Source organism: Varanus komodoensis, unplaced genomic scaffold, assembly GCF_004798865.1.
Source record: "Varanus komodoensis strain SLA01 unplaced genomic scaffold, ASM479886v1 scaffold8, whole genome shotgun sequence".
Classification (NCBI taxonomy): Eukaryota; Metazoa; Chordata; class Lepidosauria; order Squamata; family Varanidae; genus Varanus; species Varanus komodoensis.
This window is the reverse complement of record NW_025336481.1, coordinates 21,316,988-21,338,007: the sequence shown is the minus strand read 5'-3', so window position 1 is coordinate 21,338,007 and position 21,020 is coordinate 21,316,988. Positions and strand designations below refer to the sequence as shown.

General features: G+C 43.8%; 1 protein-coding gene across 3 annotated transcripts in view; it reads left to right on the top strand.

Annotated features, from left to right (window-relative positions):
* Window positions 1-20,590, top strand: part of UTP20 (UTP20 small subunit processome component) — a 74,336-nt gene extending 53,746 nt beyond the window's left edge. For all 3 annotated transcript variants that reach the window (XM_044455714.1, XM_044455713.1, XM_044455712.1), the window contains 23 exons: window positions 210-289; window positions 591-898; window positions 1,257-1,396; window positions 1,721-1,877; window positions 3,266-3,367; window positions 3,855-4,022; window positions 4,528-4,694; window positions 5,494-5,635; window positions 6,496-6,612; window positions 7,480-7,650; window positions 9,755-9,883; window positions 11,022-11,132; window positions 11,873-11,952; window positions 13,098-13,167; window positions 13,898-14,080; window positions 14,519-14,650; window positions 15,855-15,987; window positions 16,167-16,363; window positions 16,884-16,955; window positions 17,094-17,357; window positions 17,857-17,983; window positions 19,695-19,840; window positions 19,989-20,590. In XM_044455714.1, coding sequence (XP_044311649.1) covers window positions 210-289; window positions 591-898; window positions 1,257-1,396; window positions 1,721-1,877; window positions 3,266-3,367; window positions 3,855-4,022; window positions 4,528-4,694; window positions 5,494-5,635; window positions 6,496-6,612; window positions 7,480-7,650; window positions 9,755-9,883; window positions 11,022-11,132; window positions 11,873-11,952; window positions 13,098-13,167; window positions 13,898-14,080; window positions 14,519-14,650; window positions 15,855-15,987; window positions 16,167-16,363; window positions 16,884-16,955; window positions 17,094-17,357; window positions 17,857-17,983; window positions 19,695-19,840; window positions 19,989-20,144 — 3,352 coding nt within the window. In that variant the 3' untranslated portion in view covers window positions 20,145-20,590. The remainder of the gene's footprint in view (window positions 1-209; window positions 290-590; window positions 899-1,256; window positions 1,397-1,720; window positions 1,878-3,265; window positions 3,368-3,854; window positions 4,023-4,527; window positions 4,695-5,493; window positions 5,636-6,495; window positions 6,613-7,479; window positions 7,651-9,754; window positions 9,884-11,021; window positions 11,133-11,872; window positions 11,953-13,097; window positions 13,168-13,897; window positions 14,081-14,518; window positions 14,651-15,854; window positions 15,988-16,166; window positions 16,364-16,883; window positions 16,956-17,093; window positions 17,358-17,856; window positions 17,984-19,694; window positions 19,841-19,988) is intronic.
* Window positions 20,591-21,020: the final 430 nt, after the last annotated feature.

The following is a 21,020-nucleotide window of genomic DNA, read 5'->3' as shown; positions in this document are numbered from 1 at the left end:
CTTATATACGTTAGTTTAACTTTAATTTGATATTTGTTTACTGTAGGTAGATAAGACCAGTCAATTCTGGTGAGAAATATGAAGTGGTTTTTCACTTTCCTTAATCCAGCCTTTTGGAGTAAGGAAAAGTTTAGAAATGTCTGAATTTAAAAGAGTTAGAAATTCCAGAATTTAAGCATCTCATTTTGTTCTTTTCTTATATTTGACAGCCTTCTAGTTACGGTGCTGGAGGCTTTTCATTTTGACTATGAAACTCTTGAAAAGCAGCTTGAGATTATTCAGAAGGAAGGTAAGCTTCTAATTTCTCATTGAATGGAGTGGGCTGTAGTCCATGAACACTTACTCTTCCCATAATAAATTGGTAGATACCACAGGACTACTCGTATTTGATCAAACAAATGAACATGGCTACTTCTCTGTGAGTTGTTTCTAATGCATTGTAATAACTGTAGGAAATATCAAGGAAACTTTTATGGCATCTATGCTTGTACTACATTACACAGATTTTGTTGTGGGTCTTACCTGACTTAATTCCAAGATAGACCCTTGACTTGGCATATACCAAACACTTTTCTTCTCATTTCACATAGCTGATGCAGAAGCCATGGATACTGAGCTTGATGTGGAGAGTGAAGCTATGGAGTTGGAACTTAGTGATGGTGAAGAAAGCCAAGAAAATGGCAGGAATTTTCCTGAAGATGGCAACACACAAGAGGCACCAACTGTAGCTCTACCTGATCAGATTGCTAATCAAGAAGCTGAGAACCCCCAGAATGCTACAAAACCAATTTCCTTTCTGCCCAGGAATAAGGACGAATTGGAATGTCTGATTAAGCATATTCAGGGAACAGTAACGAGCAATATCTTGCCAAAATTGCACAGATGTCTCATTGCAAAGGTAATGCTTCAGTTTTTCATAATAGTCTTAAGTATAGTTTTTCTAGTTTGTCTCTGCAAAGGTCACTCCATCACAATGGTTCTAGTGTAGCATTTCTGTCTGGGCTTAGAATGATATTTAACCCTGCCTGGCAGTCAGAATTACTATGGAGAAACTTTGGGGAGGGATGTAAATGCTTGTGCAGCGTGCAGAAGGCCCGCAGTCTAATCCCTACCATTTCTGCATGAGCCAGGGCAGAAATCCTGTCTGAAAACTTGGGGGAACTGCAGGCACCATCAAGACTAGTCACATGGACCAGTGTTTGACTTGGTATAAAGCATCTTTCCACATTCCCACAATGTCCTTCCATACCTTACAGGTAAAACGAGATGAAGAGCACAAACTGGTGAAATCCAAGATTGTGAATGCTGAAGAGGTGGTCCGGGTGCCGCTCGCTTTTGCAATGGTCAGGCTGATGCAAACTCTCCCACAAAATGTCATGGAGGAGAATTTGCCAAGGTACCATTTTCTGGGTGAAGATTAAATCTGCATCATTTAAATTGGTTTTCCTCAATGTAAGGCCCTCCAGATTATTTGGACTGCAGCCCCCATCAGCACTAACAGGCATTGGCTAGTGGTCAGGGATTATGGGAATTGTAGCCCAATGTGGAGGATACCACTTTGGGGAAGGTTGGTATAACTTGTCTGGAAATTAGAAATACAAATATAGTAAAAGCCTATTGTTGGAGTGGTCTTGAAAAGCACCCCTTTCCCATTTAAGCTTGTGTTTAGTTTTCCTTCTTTTCATTCCTTTTGGTAATTTTTGTCTCTCCTTGGTTTCAGCATTCTCCTGAAAATCTGCTCTCTCCTGAGGAACAGAGCACAGGAAATCCGGGACATTGCGCGAAACACCCTCATGAAAATAATGGAGGCTTTGGGGGCACAGTACCTAGAATATGTCTTAAAAGAGATGCAGACAACCCTTGTCCATGGTTACCAGGTAAAGCCCCGGCTTTCTTCCTCCTCCTAATGTCTGATTAGATAGAAACCCAATTGGCTTTCAGCCCCTGGGTCTTTTCACTTCCCTCAGAGGCTCCCAGTGATCTCTGCTGCCTATTAGGTGATGGCCAAAGGGTGACACCTAGAACTTTGACACCTGATTAATTCTGGAACCATATGGACACCATGTTCTCCTCTCCTCTGGATACCAGACTTGAATGTGATTGTGGCAAACGGCTTGGAGAGCCATTTGGCTATGAAGTGAGATATCCATCCATTCCAAATAAAGAAGAACTGTAGTCAGCCTACCCAGTGGCCCAGACATTGGCGTGCTTTCCCGCTTTTGGAGAATAGTGCAAACGGGTCATAACCACGATACTCAAAGTGTGCACGTGGAGCTTTGGAAGGGGGGCACAGGTTTTGGGTGGGGAGGGAAGTGTCTTGGGGCAGATGAAGCCTTCCGTCTCTCACCAGTCAAGACTTGACCAGGCAGAGGGCCACATGTCATTTGTCCCATCACGTCAGCCTGCCTCAGCTTTTCTAATGGCATTTTTCTCTGTCATTTGAGAAAGGGATCAGGTGTTCCTTGTTTTATGTGCCTTCCTAATGCCAGTGTTGGATCAGTACCCCAACTTGCACACAGGTGCAGGGTGCCTTCCAACTGCTGCACCCTGTGCTGTGCAACAGAAAAGCTTAGAAGCTGGCTGCATGAGCAGAGTTTTTAAAAAGCTGGATAATATAGAACAGGGGTGCTGAATATTGCTGGGGTAGGGGCCAGATAGCCCCCGGGCCCTTCATGGGCTTGAGGTCTCTGGGTGTGAGCCGGTGCCTTGACATCGCTGCCCCCACCCTTCCCCACACCCAGCTTTTCATCATTCTTTTGTGCTTCTCCTAGCACAGGGAAAGGTCAGCACTGGCAGCGAGCCTGGCTTCATGCGCTGCTCAGTGTCTCCATAGGCATGGCACGCCCTGTGCAAAGCACATTGGCCAGCATTGCTGTTGCCATTGCCTGATATGCGGGGGAACCCCCCATCCTCTCAAAGTCCACATGGGAGAAGGGGGGGATTTCTCCAGCAGGCTCTGCAGGCCAAGTGGGGATTCTGGCTGGCTGTACATTCTGCATCCCTGCTATGGAAGGTGGATTTAGCAGGTAACCTTACAAACACCGTAGTGCCCAACACAGTACTCCAAAGAGCCAGCCAGGAGTTTGGGGTGGCCACAGTATGTGGCAACGGGGTCAGTCTCAGTAGTAATAGAGTGGAGGGAGTGGAGAAGCGGTCTGTGCCAGTGTGAGTGGACTCTCCTGTCTCAGGTGGAGAGAGAGCCTGTGCCAGCCCTTCATCTGTGTCACCCTTTCATGAAGTAACTTGGTTTCTTCTGCCCTTGCAGGTGCACGTGTTGACTTTCACTGTCCATCTTTTGCTGAAGAGCCTTGCTGGTAACCGGCTTCAAGTTGGGGATTTGGATCCCTGTATTGAACTGATGACTCAGGTACGTCCTTTGTGAGGGAAGCTGCCCTGTGTGAAGAGTGCCCTACGTACAAAGAGTTTGTTTAAGAGGTGCCCCTGCCCTCTTGAACATAACAGCCCCCTTAATGCTAGCCTAGGAAGGGGGCAGTTGTTGACTGTGTAAATTTCACCGGCAAGGCCCCCATCTGTGTGATGGAGCCCACTGGCTCATGAGGGGAAGATCAAGAACAAAGCCAGCACTCTTCAGCTTGACTTTCACAGGCTCAGGATCCACTTCCCGTGTTACAATGTTCCCCAGTGGAAGGCATTTCTTTTGGTTCATTCTGGGCTGTGGAGGGCAGTGTGGGGCGGAGGAGGGGACGGATACATCTTCATTCCAAAAAAGTCACCACTTGTCCTTGTGCTGTACAAAGAACTGTGTTTTCAACTGACTGTTGCATTGTTCTTTCTCACTGTTCTCTTTCTTCTTTCTTTCTTATCTCCTTGTTGATTCTGGGTATTCTGAAAAGATTTTCAACCATGAGCTATTTGGAGAAATTGCTGAGGAGAAGGAAGTGAAAGGCATCGTGTCCAAAGTCATGGAGGCCCGCCGAAGCAAGAGTTTTGATTCTTACGAAATCCTTGCTAAATATGTAGGGAAGGACCAAGTGACTAAGCTGATTCTTCCTTTAAAAGAGGTGAGAAGGTAGAATTGATTTTCATGGGATCCTGGAGTAAGTTTTGTGTGCAGGATGTGTACATATAAACAGAGGGGTGTGTGTGTGTATGTGCAAACACACTATACACAAACATAAGCCTGTAACTAGATTTCATTCTTCTGGTGACCACACACCAGCCTTCCCCACTCTGATGCCCTCCAGGTGCATTGCATTGCTGTGTTCCTTGGCCACTGTCTCAGGCTGATGGCTCTGTGATGTGGTGGAGCACTTTGATGGAATCTTCCTACAGTATGGAGGTCACTGTGGTGTTTCAGCCCAGCATGGAGAGCAACACAGTAATGTGTCCACCCCTCCCTGCCGCAAAAGAGGGGTGCTGCTGGGGAGCCTTTTCATTAGCAGCCACATATGATTAACCATCTCAGTTCATTGGTGGTATAGAAATCAAATAAATAAATATATGTAAAAAAGGAACTGGATTCCAGGGTGTCTGTTTTAAGGTGAATTTTGCAATTTTGAATTGTAGATTTTAGAGAATACCACAAGCCTGAAGTTGTCTCGGAAGGTGCATGAAACTTTACGCCGCATTGTGTCTGGATTGATAATGAATATAGCAATGACTGCAGAATCTATTCTTCTGCTCAGCCATGGCTTGATTAGTGAAAATCTGCCATTGCTAACAGAGAAAGCAAAGTAAGTTCTATAGAAAATTACAGTACAGTTAAAGCAATTTCTCTTTGTTTATGCTTCCTGGAACCAGTGTTTGAAAGTCAATCAGCTTTTTAAAAAAATATATATTTCTGGACTGAAATAAGAGGGGTCCATTTGGTGATCACCATAAATGCAAAGAAGACATATTCTGCATTTCGCTTTAAAAACCAGACCCCCCATCCGCCATTTCTTGCATATATTTTCAGTTGTTTACAGTGGAACCCTAATAGAGCTTTACCAGCATTTGATTCCTTCTTCCCTCAGGTAATCTATGAGTAATTTTTCCTGCAATCCAAATGTGGGCTGCAAAACACACAGTATCCCTGGAAGTTTTCCAAGCAGCTTGTACTTCCCCCACCCTTACTCTGATACACCCTAATGAAGGAAGCTTTTGCTTCTATTTTTAAAATAATCAGAGATACCCATTATGCCTGGACTTCTGGAAATTCTGTTTCTATTAAACTGTGGTTACTTCAAACAAGGCAAGAACAAGCCATGATTTATAATCCTGGCTTGCATACTGACTAGAGAACCCATTATACCAAGGGTCAGTGGCCTTCATACCTGTTTAACCAAACCATTAAATCCAGAGTCATTTAATTAAAGTCCCTGGGACTACTTTGAGGCTTGGCCTCATTCTTAGGCATTTATAAAGATTTGATTCTGGTTCCTACCCACCCTGCTTTCTTTGCTCAGTGTAGTGTCTGTGCTTATCCTCAAGCAATGTTTTGCTGGAGTCTTTGTTCTAGTTCTGACTTTCTTCTTCAATAACCTTTTTCAGAGCTAAAGCTCCAGTGCCTCCAGATCCTCGTTTGCAGCCAGCAAGCTGCCTCTTACTTCCACCTACCCCAGTGCGAGGAGGGCCAAAAGCCCCTGTGAGCAGCAAGACAAACATACACATCTTGGTTGAGTCAGGACTGCGGGTAAGACGTTCTCTATATGTCAAAGAAAAGAAAAGAAATCAAATCTCTCTTTCTGCTCCTGCTCAGGAATATCACAAAAATTGTGCTGCTATCCTCTAATTTATCTGATGGTTCTTTTCTCTCCCACCTTCTGAGGAAGGTACTGCAATGGACAGCAATAAACAGCTTGGTATAAGTGTGTCATTTCAAACGTCTTGCACCTGTCTCTCCAAACCATAGTTGGGAAGATCAGGATGGTGCTGGGTGTCTGTGCACTGCTTTGCCCCTTCACTTGCTTTGGTTGCTCTCCTTCCCTCTGGGCCAGCATTGGACCGTAATCTGCTCTTATGTCTAGAGTGGGCAAACTGCAGCTGGTGCACACTTTTGCATTTCCGATTCGGTGGCGTGTTCTCAACTGAGCAGTGGAGCATGTAGAGGGATGTTTGTGGGGTGGCAGACAGTGGAGGGAGCATGTGAGCACAAGATTTGTTCATGTTGCACTAAAACGTCAGACTTTATGTCAGACCTGTGGAGAGTCACTGTTGTATAACTCATTTTTCCCACTGGGACTGAAGGAAACTTCTCGGTAGACAAAGAGGAATGAGTGAGCAGCATGGAGGAGCTGAGATATGGAATGAGGGAAGGGTATTTTTTATATAGTTACCACATGCCTCCGATTTTTTTCCTTGCCTGTGGTCTCACCTGTACAATCAGTGCTGCATTTCCAAGATCATGAAATTACTTACAATTTTAAATCAGGTCTGCAGTCTTTCATGGTTACATGCTGAGGTTGCCTTTGTCTTAATGTAAACCATCTGAGATTTTCAGAACAAGGGTCCTTTTTAGTGCAATTAATGCCTAGGCCTTCTTTTCTGCTATAGCTACTGCACATGAGCTTGAAGAGGTCCAAAGTGAATTCTTCAGAGGAGCGTGTTTTAGAAATGTTGGATCCTTTTGTACATCTGCTTATCAACTGCCTTCAATCCACAGATGTTAAGGTGAGGTTCTGAACAATGTGCAATACCTGTTCTGGAAGAACGCAGATGATCACAAATGTCACTTTGCATCATGGTTCTTTATGCTGCCTGTGGGATAAATAAAGGTTATGTGCAACATGTTCACTTCCCATATTCTGAATAGGTAGCCAGAAGAGGTAATTAAGAGCCCTGAGTGTTCCTTATGTTTGTAATAAGTGTAAGCTTCTATCTCACTGTAGCTGTGGGGAAAGGATTTTAAAATGTCCTCTAAAGACATTATTACTCATCACTGGGTAATCACAGTTCTCTTCTTTGCAGTTGGGATTAAGGGAGCATCCTGTGCGAAGACTTTCACAACTGACCTCTTACACTTACATACACTTGAGTGAGTGTAAAAAAAGAGCATAGCACATTGAGCATACAAGCAGCTAGATTTTCATGAAATACAGACATATGCTGAAATCGATTAGGAAATGATTAGGACTGTCTTCCAGTTTTTATTTCGGAAAAGTCCTGCCATTGAATGCACATATGTTATTTGCATCTGATGGACTGCCGCAGGTACACTGGATTGGGAAAAAGTGCATGTGCTAATTAGCATTCAGGAAGCAAGGGTAAGGCATTCTTGAGCCTTGGCATGGCTTGTTATAACAGTTCAGCACAAAATTACACTGTTCTTCACATGTGTTTTGCTTTCATCAATTAAAATTGTAGTATTGGCAGTCAGAGCTTCAGAGCTAAAGCACAATTCAGGTAGTGTGGCAGCCTTGTGGAAACATGGGCTCCCACAAGAGAGAGAAGAAAATCCAGTATTTCCAGTTACTGGATTTCTGGCTGTAAACCAAATATTCCCATGATCCACTCAGGTTGTTGTCGTTTCTTTCCCAGGTGATCACTGGTGCTCTTCAGTCCCTTCTTTGGGTTTTAAAGTTTCCACTGCCTGCAGTAGATAATAATATGGAACAGCTAACCAAGCAGCTTTTCCTTCTGCTGAAAGACTTTGCTAAGCCAGGAGCTGCTAAAGGCCAGAATTTCCATTTGGTCACTAATTGTTTCAAAGTAAGTCCTACCCCAAAAAACGGCTCAGTTTTGATCCTGTGGGGTAATTTATCCAGGTCCATATGTCTCTTGGTGTAATGCGAATGATCAGTGTGATAGAGAATTGTATCTCCTCCTCCTTTCCCTATCTCCTTTGAGTTTGCATGAATTAGCAAATGCTTCAGAAGACATGTACTTGTTGGACAGTTTTTTGGATTCTTATTTCTGTTTCCAGTGTTAACCTACTTTCATTCCCCAGCACTATCAGTCCACAGATATTTGAAATGGCTCAGTTGCCTCAGGAGGATAACATAGGGGGTGGAATAGGAAGACCTTGCTCTGTGATGTCCACCGCTACTGATGTTCTGATTTTGTAGTCACTCTGCCCAAATTCTTATATCTGTCCTTGGCAGCAGAAGAGATAGTCATGCAGAAACCTGCCCTTCAGCAACACTTACAATTTCAAAAAAAACAGTTGTTTACAAAATGTGTAGCTCACACAATTGTAAAGACCAAGTGCGGTTCACAGTAAATTATATAATGCTATCTTAAACTTGTTAACTAGAGCCATATATTGTAAAACCAATACAGAGATGCAGCAAACAAAGGGTTTCATTTCCTGCCCTCACCAAAAACAAAACAAAACAAAAACCCCAAAACAAACTCTTACAGAGGTGGGTTCTGTTGGTCTCTTGAAAATAGAATGCAAGAGTTTCTGACAAAAACTCACAATAGACCCCTTTGTGTTAAATGGAGCTGATTTCCTAGAACAGTGGTGGCAAACCTGTGGGACCTCAAACAGTGGTGGCAAACCTCTCAGTCAGCACACGAGCCAAGTCGCCCCAGCATTGCCCCAGCAGCTGAGCATTGGATAACAGCAGACGTAGGGGCCATGGGCATACTTGGAAAGGAGTAGTGGTGTCAGGCAATGACATCACAAGCCACGACATATAGCCATGACTCTGAGCTTTCACATGGCTGGTCAGTGTGCTGCCAAGGATATATATTGCTTGGACTGGCTGTTTTCAGGTTTTACTGTAGTGTTGAAACTTTGCAATAAGTAAGTGGGTTTTGGGTTGCAGTTTGGATGCTCAGTCTCTAAAAGATTTACCATCACTGGGCTAGGATTAGAAAAACGAGGTGCCCTGGAATGATTTTGATGGTTGGAATGTGATTAGAATGGGCAGAAATGTTGAGATGTGCAGAAAAAGCTACTCAAGGAAGTCTTTTTCAAAATCACCCTCGTTTCAATGGAACTTTTGCCCTGTATTAGGGTTAGAGGTGTGCACCTGGGTAGGGTTAGGGTTACAAAAACAAGGTGTCCCGGCATGGTTTTGATGGTTGGAATGTGTTTAGAATGGGCAGAAATGTTGAGCTGTGCATGCAGAGAAAGCTACTCAAGGCTTTTTCAAAATCACCCTCTTTTCAATGGAACTTTAGCCCTATGTTAGGGTTAGAGGTGTGCACCAGGGTAGGGTTAGGGTTAATAAAACCAGGTGTCCTGGCATGATTTTCATGGTTGGAATGTGTTTAGAATGGTCAGAAATGATGAGCAGTCCAGAAAAGGCTACTCAAGGAAGGCTTTTTCAAAATTGCCCTATTTTCAATGAAACTTTAGCCCTACATTAGGGTTAGGGGTGTGTACCAGGGGTAGGGTTAGGGTTAGAAAAATGAGGTGTCCTGGCACCATTTTCATGGTTGGAATGTGTTTAGAATGGGCAGAAATGATGAGCTGTGCAGAAACAGCTACTCAAGGAAGGCTTTTTCAAAATCGCCCTATTTTCAATGGAACTTTAGCTCTGTGTTAGGGTTAGGGGAGTGCACCAGGGTAGGGTTAGGCCAGTGCTGGCGAACCTATGACATGCATGCCGCACCGGGCACACACAACCCTCTCTTTCGGCATACAAGCCAAGTCACCCCAGCATCACCCCAGCAGCCGAGCATGGGATTACAGCGCACATAGGGGCCATGCGAATGCTTGGAAGGAGTAGCGGCAGCCCTAAGGGGTGAAGAAGTGATGATCAGGCACACCGCTAGAGAGAGACCAATATGCATACTGGGAACTCAGGATCTGGTCTAACATTCTGCCTTATTCATGGTCATCATTCTAAGTTTTAATTTGCAGTGTGTAACTCTGCTTGTGAGGAATGCAAAGAGTCATGTAACAGACAAGCAGTTGCAAGTCTTGCTTGGATATGCTGAAGAAGACATCTACGATTCGCTGCGACAAGCCACAGCCTTTGGCCTCTTAAAGGTATTACAAATAGCCTTAAGGATTCTTTCTTGAAACTGAAATGACACCCCCATGGAAGATTCAAGTGCATGTAAAGCTGGTCCAGACCCTGGGGTGCTCGCCATTCCACCCCACAGGGGGCAGGATGTGTTCACATTGGAGTCTGAGGGGCTGGGCTGGAAGCTCCTTCCCAGTTCCTTCCCAAGGCCGGTTCTTCTCCTGCCCTCATACTGTTTGGAAGCCATTTTTTGCTGCCTCTGCTTGTTAGGGCAGACCTGAAGGATGCAGAAAAGGGCAACAGGGAAAAGGCGCCCACTTTGGGGGGTTTCCAAGCCACTTAATGGTTGCTCACACCCTTCTTTTGGTTCAGCCGCCCAGCCCTAGAAGCTGATCAAGTTTGCCTTATTCTCTGTGCAGATGAGTCTCCAGAGACAGGCACTGACTCAGACTGTTCACTTGTGAGATGCAGCAGTTATTGGAGCTGTGTTTCAGCTTGTGACTAGCAGGTGCTCCCCCTGCTATTCCATCTCATCCTTGCATGGGATGCTCCTGAGCCCTGCAGTAGGATTGCAAAACCCTAGAAATGTGCTAGCCTCGTGTGCAGAACGTGTGAACAAGCACTGCTCTTGCCTCCTAGAGGAACAAGCATTCCTTTTCCAAGTTTTCTACAACAGCCGACTCTCCCCACCTTTGGTTACTTCCTCCTTCTTTGCTGTTAGAATGACAAAATTGGAGGGGAACTCGCAGATCATCTAGTCCAACTCCCTGCTCAGTGCAGGGTGCAGCTACAGCCTTCATGACAGTTGGCCATCCAGCCTTTGCTGAAATACCCCGTGAATGAGAATCCATGACCTCCCAAGGCAGTCTTTCCACTGCTGAACAGTGGACCTTATGCAATCATGGATCTTGCACCATAGATAGCGTTTTTTTTCACTCTGGGTAGGAGAAGGTGGTGCCTCCTTAGCCCTGGGCTTACTTTTCTTCGGTTTATCCTGCCTCCTAAGTGCTTGAGCAGGGAGCACTTCATGGTCTGATGAACAAATAGAAGGCAAATTCTCAGGTAATTGAAAGTCTCCATTCTGATTGTATTTCACAGAGAGCAGAACCAAATCACCAACCATGACACAGATTTCTTTTCATTCTCTTTCTCTCTCTCAAGGCTATTTTATCCAGAAAGCTGATCGTCCCAGAAATTGATGGTGTCATGCAGAAGGTTGCAAACTTTGCCATCACAGGCCAAAGTGAGCAGGTTCGAATTCAGTGCAGACAGGTTTGTAGAAATGAACAAAGCATATTTTTCCTCCCTTCTGCCTTTGTCATTATAACTGTTTTTGTCAGCTCCTGTTTTATTGCTAATAGTTAACCCCAGCAGCAGCACAGATATATCCCAACTTAAATGTCTTAAAATATCTCCTATTTGGTCATGACTCAGCTTAATACAGATACCAGTGAAGAAGCTCTGCTTGATTTTGGGTCTAGTTAGTTTCAGTTAGATCTGATGGTAATGGTTCTCTTTCCTGCATCAACAGCTGTGGGGAAGAGATCTGTGTTTTGGAATGAGACCTGACATTTTATACAATACAGGTCACACCATCCAGTGTGGCTGCTAGCAACCCTCTGACCTGGAGAATTATGGGCATTCTATGGAGAGCAGGAGGGAGCATGGAGGCAAGGGTCGTTGCTGAGCTTCTCCTGCTCTGCGAAGTACTTTGAGGATCCATTTAAGCTGTCCGCCTTTCATAGCAGTTCGCAAGTTAGACAGGATCCATCACTCCTGCCCTCCACACAAAGCTCTCATCTAACACCAGCTGCAAAGTTGGTCTTCAGTCTTTGGAGCTGCAGTTGGCAGAGTTCTTTTGGTGCCGGTTGCTAGGGCAGAGTGAAGGCACTCAGAGTCCCACCTGCAGCCTCTCTACTGGTTGACCAGATTGTGCCTAGCAGCCATGGGATTGCATTGCTAGTCATTTAAGTGTCCATTAATTATTGTTCCTTGTTTGCTCTCTCCCCCAGATTTACCTGAAATATATACTTGATTATCCCCTTGGTAAAAAGTTGAAAATGAACCTTGAGTACATCTTTGCCCAGCTCAGGTAAGTGGCTAGAGACTATTGGGTGAGAAGAGCTGGTTGTTCCCCTCAGATCTGGCATCGGGTCCTTCTTCCAACCGCATGCTCATTGCAGAAGTGCATTCATGTGGGCCAAGAGCTCAAAATAAAACTTCAGTGGTGGTTTGAGGTAAATGAGAACACATGAGCACTGAATATTTTCCCCCACCCATTGGGTTTTTTTTTTTCATATTTGCGCTGCAACTTTTTTTGCTTGCATATGAACAAACGGTCATGGTAAGAACATGGGAAGCCATCTTGGTATCATTAGCTTGGTATCATTTCTAATCTAGAGCAGTCTTCCTTGGCCGGATAGGGGTGGAGTTGCAGTGCCCATCATTTCTCGCTAGCATGGTCCATTGCCCTCTTGTCCAGGAACTGTTGGAGCTGCAGTCCAACATTTCTGGAGGACACACACTGGGGAAGGCTGATTTCGCTTTGTGGGGTCTGTTCTGTGTGGCAGTGCAGCTCTGCAGTTCTCAGGCAGAGGTCTTTCCTGTCAACCGCTCTGACCCGTTTGGCCAGCATTTCCCCAGATCGCACCAGGGTCTTCTTGCATCCCAGCATGTGCTCTCTGATTGAGCTGTGGCCCTTCCTAAAGGCTTCCACAAATGCAGGAATCAGTGCACTCGGAGTAGCTCCACCAAAGCAACAGGGCATTCTGTGGAGTGCAAGATCATCATCTTGTAGCTTTGCTCTATGTATATTTCTCCATGTCTGTACACTGCTCATCTCTTGGAGCATGCTAAGCAGCCACAACCAGAACTTGCTTCCTTTTTTCCAGCTGTTATTGGCTGAAGGGAAGACTTTCAGGCAGCTGACCCTGGAAGCACTGCTGTGCCAGTAAATATTGTGTGAAGGAAGAGTGAGGCCTGCCATATACACCATTATGAGAAAAACTGCACATTCGTTGCTTCTTTCTGTGCAGCTATTAAGACTCTAGTGCACATTTCAAGGCCTGGTGTTGAGAATACCAGGATATATTATGAAAATGTGTGCACGCGTGTTGTGCAGTGTACTTAATATTTTGGGATTCTAGTTCTGAATAAGCAGAGACAGGCTTGCACTGCTTATGCCGAGATTTCTGCCCGTTACTGAACATGCTGTACTGTTTATTATTTTCGCTGTAGTTACGAATATGAGACAGGGAGAGAGTCTGCTTTGGAAATGATTGCGTCCCTCTTTGAGATGTTCCCTCAGGTAACCTATAACTGCATTGCAACCTGTGTTCTTATTGTTTTTTAACTTGAACCCTAGAATGTGTTATTTAAAGTGGGGGTTCTGTAACATTGTACATAAACAGTTTCCATTATAGTGTCAGGTTGTAAGCAAGCTTTGCAGGCAGTGGCCTCACCCAACAGACCACCTTCCAGTAATTAGACTACAATGCCCATTATAGGAGTTGCACTTCACATTTCTGGAGCATGCCAGATTGGACAGAGACACAGCTTTCAGAGTGCCTGCCTGTGCTGCCTCCTTGGAGCAAGCTGGAGTGATGTGAAGGTTGCAGAAAGCAAAAAAAAAAAAAAAAAAGAATTATACATAGAATATTCTGGTTTTTTGACATGTACCTTGTTTTCATCCATGTACTCTGAAGCAGAATGCTGAAGAGATAGCTCAAACATATCTGCTTTTATGTGTTTTAGCTTTTTTTTATTGTTCATTGCTCTGGAATCTGCCTCGAAATGGGGCAGCATACAAATAATGTAAATAAAAATTATAAAAAATATAAAATTCACCTTGAGAGCTATTTTTCTTGGTAGAAAGCCTGGGTATGCATGTATGTATAAACAACACTAGATATAATATAATGGGTTTAATTACACTTTTATCCTGCCCAATAACTGAAGTGCTCCAGGTGGTTTGTATGTGTGGTTGACAAGGGACAACTTTGCTGATTCCCCATTTCCCTCCACCCCCTCTTCTTCAGGGTTTATTGCATGAGTTTTGTGGGATGTTCTTTGTTCCACTCTGTATGATGATGGTAAATGATGACTCCACAAAATGCAAGAAGATGGCAGCCCTGGCCATCAGAAGCCTCCTCAGTAAGATTGATGCTGCGAATCGAGACCTGATGTTTTTGCTGCTTACCTCTTGGTTCAAGAGTGAAAAGGTACCAGTCATGGCAGTACTTTGAATTGTCTTGGACAGTGGGCTTTGTTAGATGAACAGACAAGATGGGGGAATGTCAAGAGGTAAATCTTTTTGGAGAAGAGATTTTATGCAGCTAAACTTGCTTAGTTGGTACAAGAACAACAAGGTAATGTATCCAGACTTAGGACAGCAGTTTTTGCAGGATGGACAGCTCAGAATTGTGTCTGACCCTGTTGCTGTTCCGATCTCATGCAGAAGCTGACCTGATGCCCCCTGGAAGGGTTAGGCTACAGCCCCCATAGTTCCATAGCCAGCATAATCCAATGTGTCTGAAAGGCACCAGACTAAGAAGGCTGTTGCAGAGGAATGGCCAGACTTCTACACATTTGCAGATCATACGTGGTGCTGATTTGCTTTTGTAAGCCCCTCGCTCCTGGGATGTTGTCTTTATTGACAGAGTGTGCACAAGAGGTTAGCTGCTCATGCCTGTGGTGCCTTTGTTGAAGCTGAGAAGGTCGAGTTTGAAAAAAGACTTGGAGCTGTTCTTCCAGTGATCGAGAGAGAGTTGCGTCCTTCAAATTTTGAAGAAGTAAGTCGTTTAATCAGGGCTGGTATTTGTGCAGAGCTGAAGAGGAAAGCTTAAAGAGAGCATTCAAAGTCATGGATCGAGACCACGATTCCTTATTTGACCAAAGAAAGAGCTTGTTTACAGATTATCACTGTTTGCAAAACAAACCCCCAAAAGAATTTAATTAAAACTTGCTTCCTGGGAACTGCATGTTAGTCTTCAAAGGAGGAGGAAGAGCTTAACTATTTATTGTTTTAGGAACAGGACTTTTCAATTTTTAACGAGTTCTGCAGCAGTGAGGATCAGGAGAAAGGGGAAGGTGGGTGGGTCGAGTTGTTTCAGTCCTCAGACTGGGTTCAGATGCATTGGTTAGAGATGAATTGTTCCTCAGTGGGCGTAAATGCCTGTTAAGCCTGGCTAACTGGCTGTGGAAGTGTTCGTACATTGCTTCTGAGGATTAGCTTTCAGTTTGTAGAGTGATGGTGAACATACGTAAGTCTTCAACCTGGCATGGATCTCTTTCCCGCACTGTAAAATTAGACACAGGGCTGTTGGCAAACTTACACCATCCATCTCTGGTAGCAGATGAAATGTGTTGTACTCCTGGAATATAACTTTTAAATACATGCATGTCTTTAAAATGCAGTGAGGTTCCTAGGACTAAGCTGGTTAAGTATAGACACCGTTGTCCAAAAAATTGCAACTGGGCAGAGGACCACTTTCGCCGGCTGCTCCTGATCTGCATCCAGCAGTTTTGAGAAGGGGCCCATTTGTTGTGTGACCTTTGGGGAAGGAAATGGCAAACTTAATAGGACCATGTACTGTTTTTGTGGTTAGTCCGTAGGACTAGATAATGTAACCAATGACTTTTGGTACTTCATGTTGCCTTCCTAAAGAAGCTTACCATGTAAATTTCTTTTTGAATGGAGGATATGAGGGGTGGAGAATAATTTTTCTTACTCAAGGATTCCAGTGTTGTGAGTGTGTTTGAGCTGTGCGTGTTAGAACCTTACTAGTGTGTTTAGGACTGTGGCATAAGTGACGTTCACTGGCTGCCTCCTAGCTTAACTGGAAACTCTGGATTCTTGATAGCATTTTCCATAGTGAAATGAGGCAGGATCTTATATACACCTCCAGTGGCTTTTATTGAAACCTCTTCACTATTTATATGCTGTTCAATTTGCAGTGTGTCATTGAGCTGCTGTTCATTTTTACTTATTTTTAGGTTATGGAAGAGGCTGAAGAAAAGGCTGCAGACAGATTGCTGTTCAGCTTCCTTACTTTGCTCAGTAAACTAATCAAGGAATGCAACATTGTTGAGTTAAACCAACACAATGAGATTCTAAGAGACATTTGGGGTTAGTAGCTTTCTCACTATTACATTGCTGCAGAAACTATTGAAACTTGATAAGCTTGGTGTCCCAGGGCTGCTCATATAAATGTCTTCTATTGGATAAAATTGCCTTTGAGTTTGTGTTCTCCTGGTTATGGATTAAAGCAGCTTAAATAATCTCAATTTTTTTTCCTGCTTCTGAAGGTCACGTCCAGTCCCATTTATGGTATCCTCACAGTTGGGTGTGGTTGACTTCTGCTCAGATTTTCGGCTTGTTGTTTGCTTCTCACAAGCCAGAAGAACTTGTTAAAAAATGGAGTAAAAGGAAGCTGGAGAAGAGCCAAGAAATGACTATAGAGCCATCAGCAACCACCTTCTTAACAGTGGAACTAGACAAAAAGGTTAGCTTTACCCTGCTGAGCTTGTATTACTGCATGTTTCAATGTCCCAGCGGGTAGCAGAAACAAAAGTCAAGACTAGTTCCAAGGCAATTTCATTCATTTCAGTATCTATAGAGCTTACATGATGGTGTTGATTCCCTCATTGGGTCTTTCACCCTCCTTTTGCCGGACAATTTATTCACACAGCAAGGTCAGCACAAGTCATTACAATTCTTTTCTTTTTAAGCCAACCATGTTCTGAGGTTTTTTTTTTAAATACAGAATACAGGATTTACTTTCTATGAAGAAAGGGATCTTTGGTGACCTTTTGGGATCTCCACTGCACCCTTCACACATTGGCTATCTTTTTTTGAAGAGTCTCCTGACCGTGCAGCATTTTCAGGGGGTTGGAGGAGTGGCTGTGGGAAGGGGGGCAGGAAGCCTACTTTCACCAGCCCAGTTGCTTATGTGATGATCTGAGTGCAGCCTTAATCATTTATTTCATGTGGCAGTGTTTCAGAATTCCTCTTTATCTTTGCAGATGAAAAAGCTTGCTTTAGCTTTCTGCCATCAGCTAAAGTCCAAATTTTTGGATCCAGCCCTTGGAGAGCAGGTGAGATGCTGAGGTGGCTCCCAAAATATGGCTTGTGTCCTGCCAGTAGCCAGGCTGAAGGGGGCACAAGACTGAGTTACATGGTGGAGGAAAGCTGGATCTACCAAATAAAAGTGTTGTTCTTCCTTTGTATTTAAGGTGGTAAAGAATTTACTATTTATAGCCAAAGTACTGTACCTTCTGGCTCCTGCACTGGAAGATGGAAAAGAAATTAGTGAGGAACAGGGGCAGGAACTTGAAGATCAGAATGACTCAGGAGGTGAAGATGAGATTGAGACTGCCAATGTGGAGGCGAAAGGAGCAAGTGAGAAAAATGGTCCAGCCACTTTGATGTGGGTGATGAAAAAACTCTCTATAATGGCAACACGAGAAGCTTCATATTCACCCAAAGACCCTTTAAAGGTTTGTCTATCTTTCAGTAGAGAACAATATGACTGTTACAAATAATACCTTACGTTGATGCTTTTAGGATCTCAGCGCACACCACAGACAGTGGAAATGATGCAAGGACATGTGAGGCATGTGCTATGTATTTATTTAGCATAAATAAAAATAGGACTGTAAAAGTTGGCATTGGGGGCAGAAGGGGAGAGAGCCTCCTGCATTCCTGGCTGCAAGAGTAGCTGTGAAGGTGACGGGTTTGGAAGCAGGTCAGTGGAAGGGGCTAGAGGCTCCCAGGTAAGGCAGGGATCAGTGCACTCCTGATGACGGAACAAGGGCATGAAAGGGGCTGAGTTGGTATTTTAACCAGGCTTTGAATAAGCCAAGCCATCTTCAGACTAATTTAAAGGGTGCACTCATTTTTCTGAGCCTATTTCAAAGGGCTCTCCATCATTACTAATTAGACTCCGATCAGTGGGATTTTGTTGCTATTTTTTTTCAAGCATGTGTCTCTTTTCAGAGAACCTGCGTCTTTAAATTCCTTGGTGCCATTGCAGTAGATCTTGGGAAGGACAGAATAAAACCATACCTTCCAACCATTATAGCCCCTCTGTACAGAGAACTCAGCAGCACTTATGCAGAACAAGGTAAGAGATTTTGTACTGACATAATTAGCAATAATTGTTTCTAATTAACACAGTAGGGCTTTCTGCTACTTAAAGTCTAGTTGTCTTATACCAGTGGTGGCGAACCTATGGCACATGTGCCACAGCGGGCATGCAGCGCGCTCTCTGTTGGCATGCAAGCCAAGTTGCCCCAGCATTGCCCCAGCTGCCGAGTTTCGGATAACAGCACATGAAGGGGCCAAGCACATGCTTGGAAAGGAGTAGTGGCACCAGGCGATGACGTCACGAGCCGTGACTCATTAGCCACAACTCATCCGAGCTTTCCCATGGCTGGTCAGTGAGTTGCAAAGTATTTATGTATATGTATTTGCTTGAACTGGCTGTTAGTTGTTTTTTTTCTAAACTAAATTCTCTGTTTTCAGGTTTCACTGCAGTGTTGGCACTTCGCAATAAATAAGTGGGTTTTGGGTTGCAGCTGGGGCACTCGGTCTCTAAAAGGTTCACCATCACTGGATTTGGGTTATAAAAATGAAGTGTCCTGGCATGATTTTGATGGTTGGAATGTGCTTAGAATGGGCAGAAATTATGAGCAGTGCAGAAAAAGCTACTCAAGAAGGGCTTTTTCAAAATCTCTTTTCTATGGAACTGCAGCCCTGTATTAGGGTTAGTGGTGTGCACCAGGGTAGGGTTAGGGCAGTGTTGGTGAACCTATGGCACGCATGCCGCACCGGGCAAGCAGAGCCCTCTGTGTCAGCATGCAGGCCAAGTCACCCCAGCATCACCCCAGCAGTCGAGCATCGGATAACAGCGGAGATAGGGGACATGTGGATGTTCGGAAAGGAGTAGTGGCGCTAGGAGATGACATCACAAGCCACGACTCATTATCTGCAACTGGTCTAGCATAAGTAATTGGGAGAGATGCTGAGAGATGCTACACTTACCACATGTCTTTTGTTTTAGTGGGCTATTTAAATACGGCATTTCTAGCCTGTACTTTCCTGTTTGGCTGATCCACTTTCTGTGGTGGAGGAGTGAATGCAAGCCCCTCTTCTCCACTATCTATTTAAAAGAGTGCTCAAAAGGGACTTTTATGAAGCAGCCTGTGCATATGGTGTGGTCTAACTCACAGTACTTTTCCATCTGTTAAAAAAGTGAAGGGGGGAGGCTAGGTGTGAATAAGCATCAATATGGAATATGTCCATAGGAATCAATATTGCATTCATCTCCGCATCATGCAAAACATTTGGCCGAGCACTTGTAGTATTTTAAGTGATGAGGTCTGGGAAATCAAAAGAAACTTAAAATAAGACATTACATCTGTCTAGGAAAGGTGCTTTTAATCTATCCAATTGTCAAAGCAGCCGATTCTGGGTCAGTTTAGTAGGTCATGTTAAGAAATCCTAATTGCATTCAAGTTACACTTGAGACTTATCTTTGTTTAAATATTGAAGTTCCTCACAAATTATTATTGAAGCCTCCTTTTCCAGTCCTTTCTCACCCAGGCACCATATGCAATTATTTGTTTTAATACATTGGGCCCATTTGAATGTACTGCTAAACCGTAAAGAACAAGCTGCAGTGAGATTTGGTCTCACACTTTCTTTGTTCCTCCTCTGCTGAGTTTCAAGGCCTATGGAAGCTTTCATTTCCTTTTTAGATTAACTGCAGTTCACCATGTTAATCCAGTCATCTGTAAGGTTCTAAGTAATCAAAGTAATGTCATCTTTGCTAGATCCAACTCTAAAGAATCTTTCCCAGGAAATTATTGAGCTGCTGAAGAAACTTGTCGGGCTGGAGACTTTCTCAGTTGCATTTGCTTCTGTGCAAAAACAAGCCAGTCAGAAAAGAGCTATCAGGAAGAAAAAGAGAGCTCTGCAGGTTAGTGTAAAGGTCATTGCTACCTAAAACTGCTTAAAAAGGTAGTTTCTCACTTAGCATGAGGATCTTCATTTGAATTAGGAAACTTCAGAAAGAAAAGGCAATGTATGTGAATTGCACCAACATTTGACTTCTTGTTTTCTGTTAGGCTGTTGCTAATCCTGACATTGCTGCCAAGAAGAAGTTAAAAAGGCACAAGAATAAAATTGAAGCAAAGAAGAGAAAAATAGAATTCCTAAGGCCTGGTTACAAAGCCAAGAAACCAAGAAGCCATGCACTGAAAGACTTGGCAATGGTGGAATGAAACAAGAAGACGAGACTTGTGACAAATAGGTGTGTTCCATTCATGGCTGCTACCTGCAGAGAGCATGAGGCAGAAAATGTCTCGAGTGCTCAGAGAGAGTAAGAACTACAGTTCTGTGGGACATTTTACAAGATTCAATTTTGGAGATACTTCAGCTGAATATCTGCTATGTAGGACAATATCTGCACACAAGAGATCCTGGCTTTTTAAGCTTCAGAGAGGTTGCAGTAAGTATAGACCTCTTGCAAAAAGGCATCGGTATGGATTACTAAAAATTTGTAATTTTAATGTATACAGATTCTGTTTGACTGATTGAAAAGTGAGAAGGTTCTTGTAACTCAGACTCCTTTCAAGGGTCCAGAGTTCATTGTATATTGGATGTACAGATTGTGACAATGCCGTGTTTTCTCATTAAATTGCCCAATGTGCAACCAGTTCTTCAGCTATAAGCTGTTAAAGCTATTTACTGTATGAAACACTGGTTTAGGGAGCAGTCCTGAGGGGCCATTGAATAATTCAGATTCCCAGGTCTGAGGTTGGAGACAGTGCCTTGATCTTGGAGCAAGGAATTGGAATTCCATCTCTGCTTCCTTTCCCCTTTCAGCCAGGATAGAAAGAATGGTACTAATTACTCTCCACAGCAGGAAAAGCAACTCAGAGGGGAGTAGGAGAGCATTTGAGCTGATGGGAAAGACTGGAGAGGCCAAGGTATGAGTTATCCTGAAGCCTCTCTGACTTCCTTCCCTGTACATCCAAAATGCTCTAGTTTGTATCTTGAAAATTTAGGTTAGATCAACAAGGGGGAACATGCTTCCTTGATTGGACCAGGAAGCAGTAATGTTATTCTTCCTATCAGCACAATATAATAGAGAACTG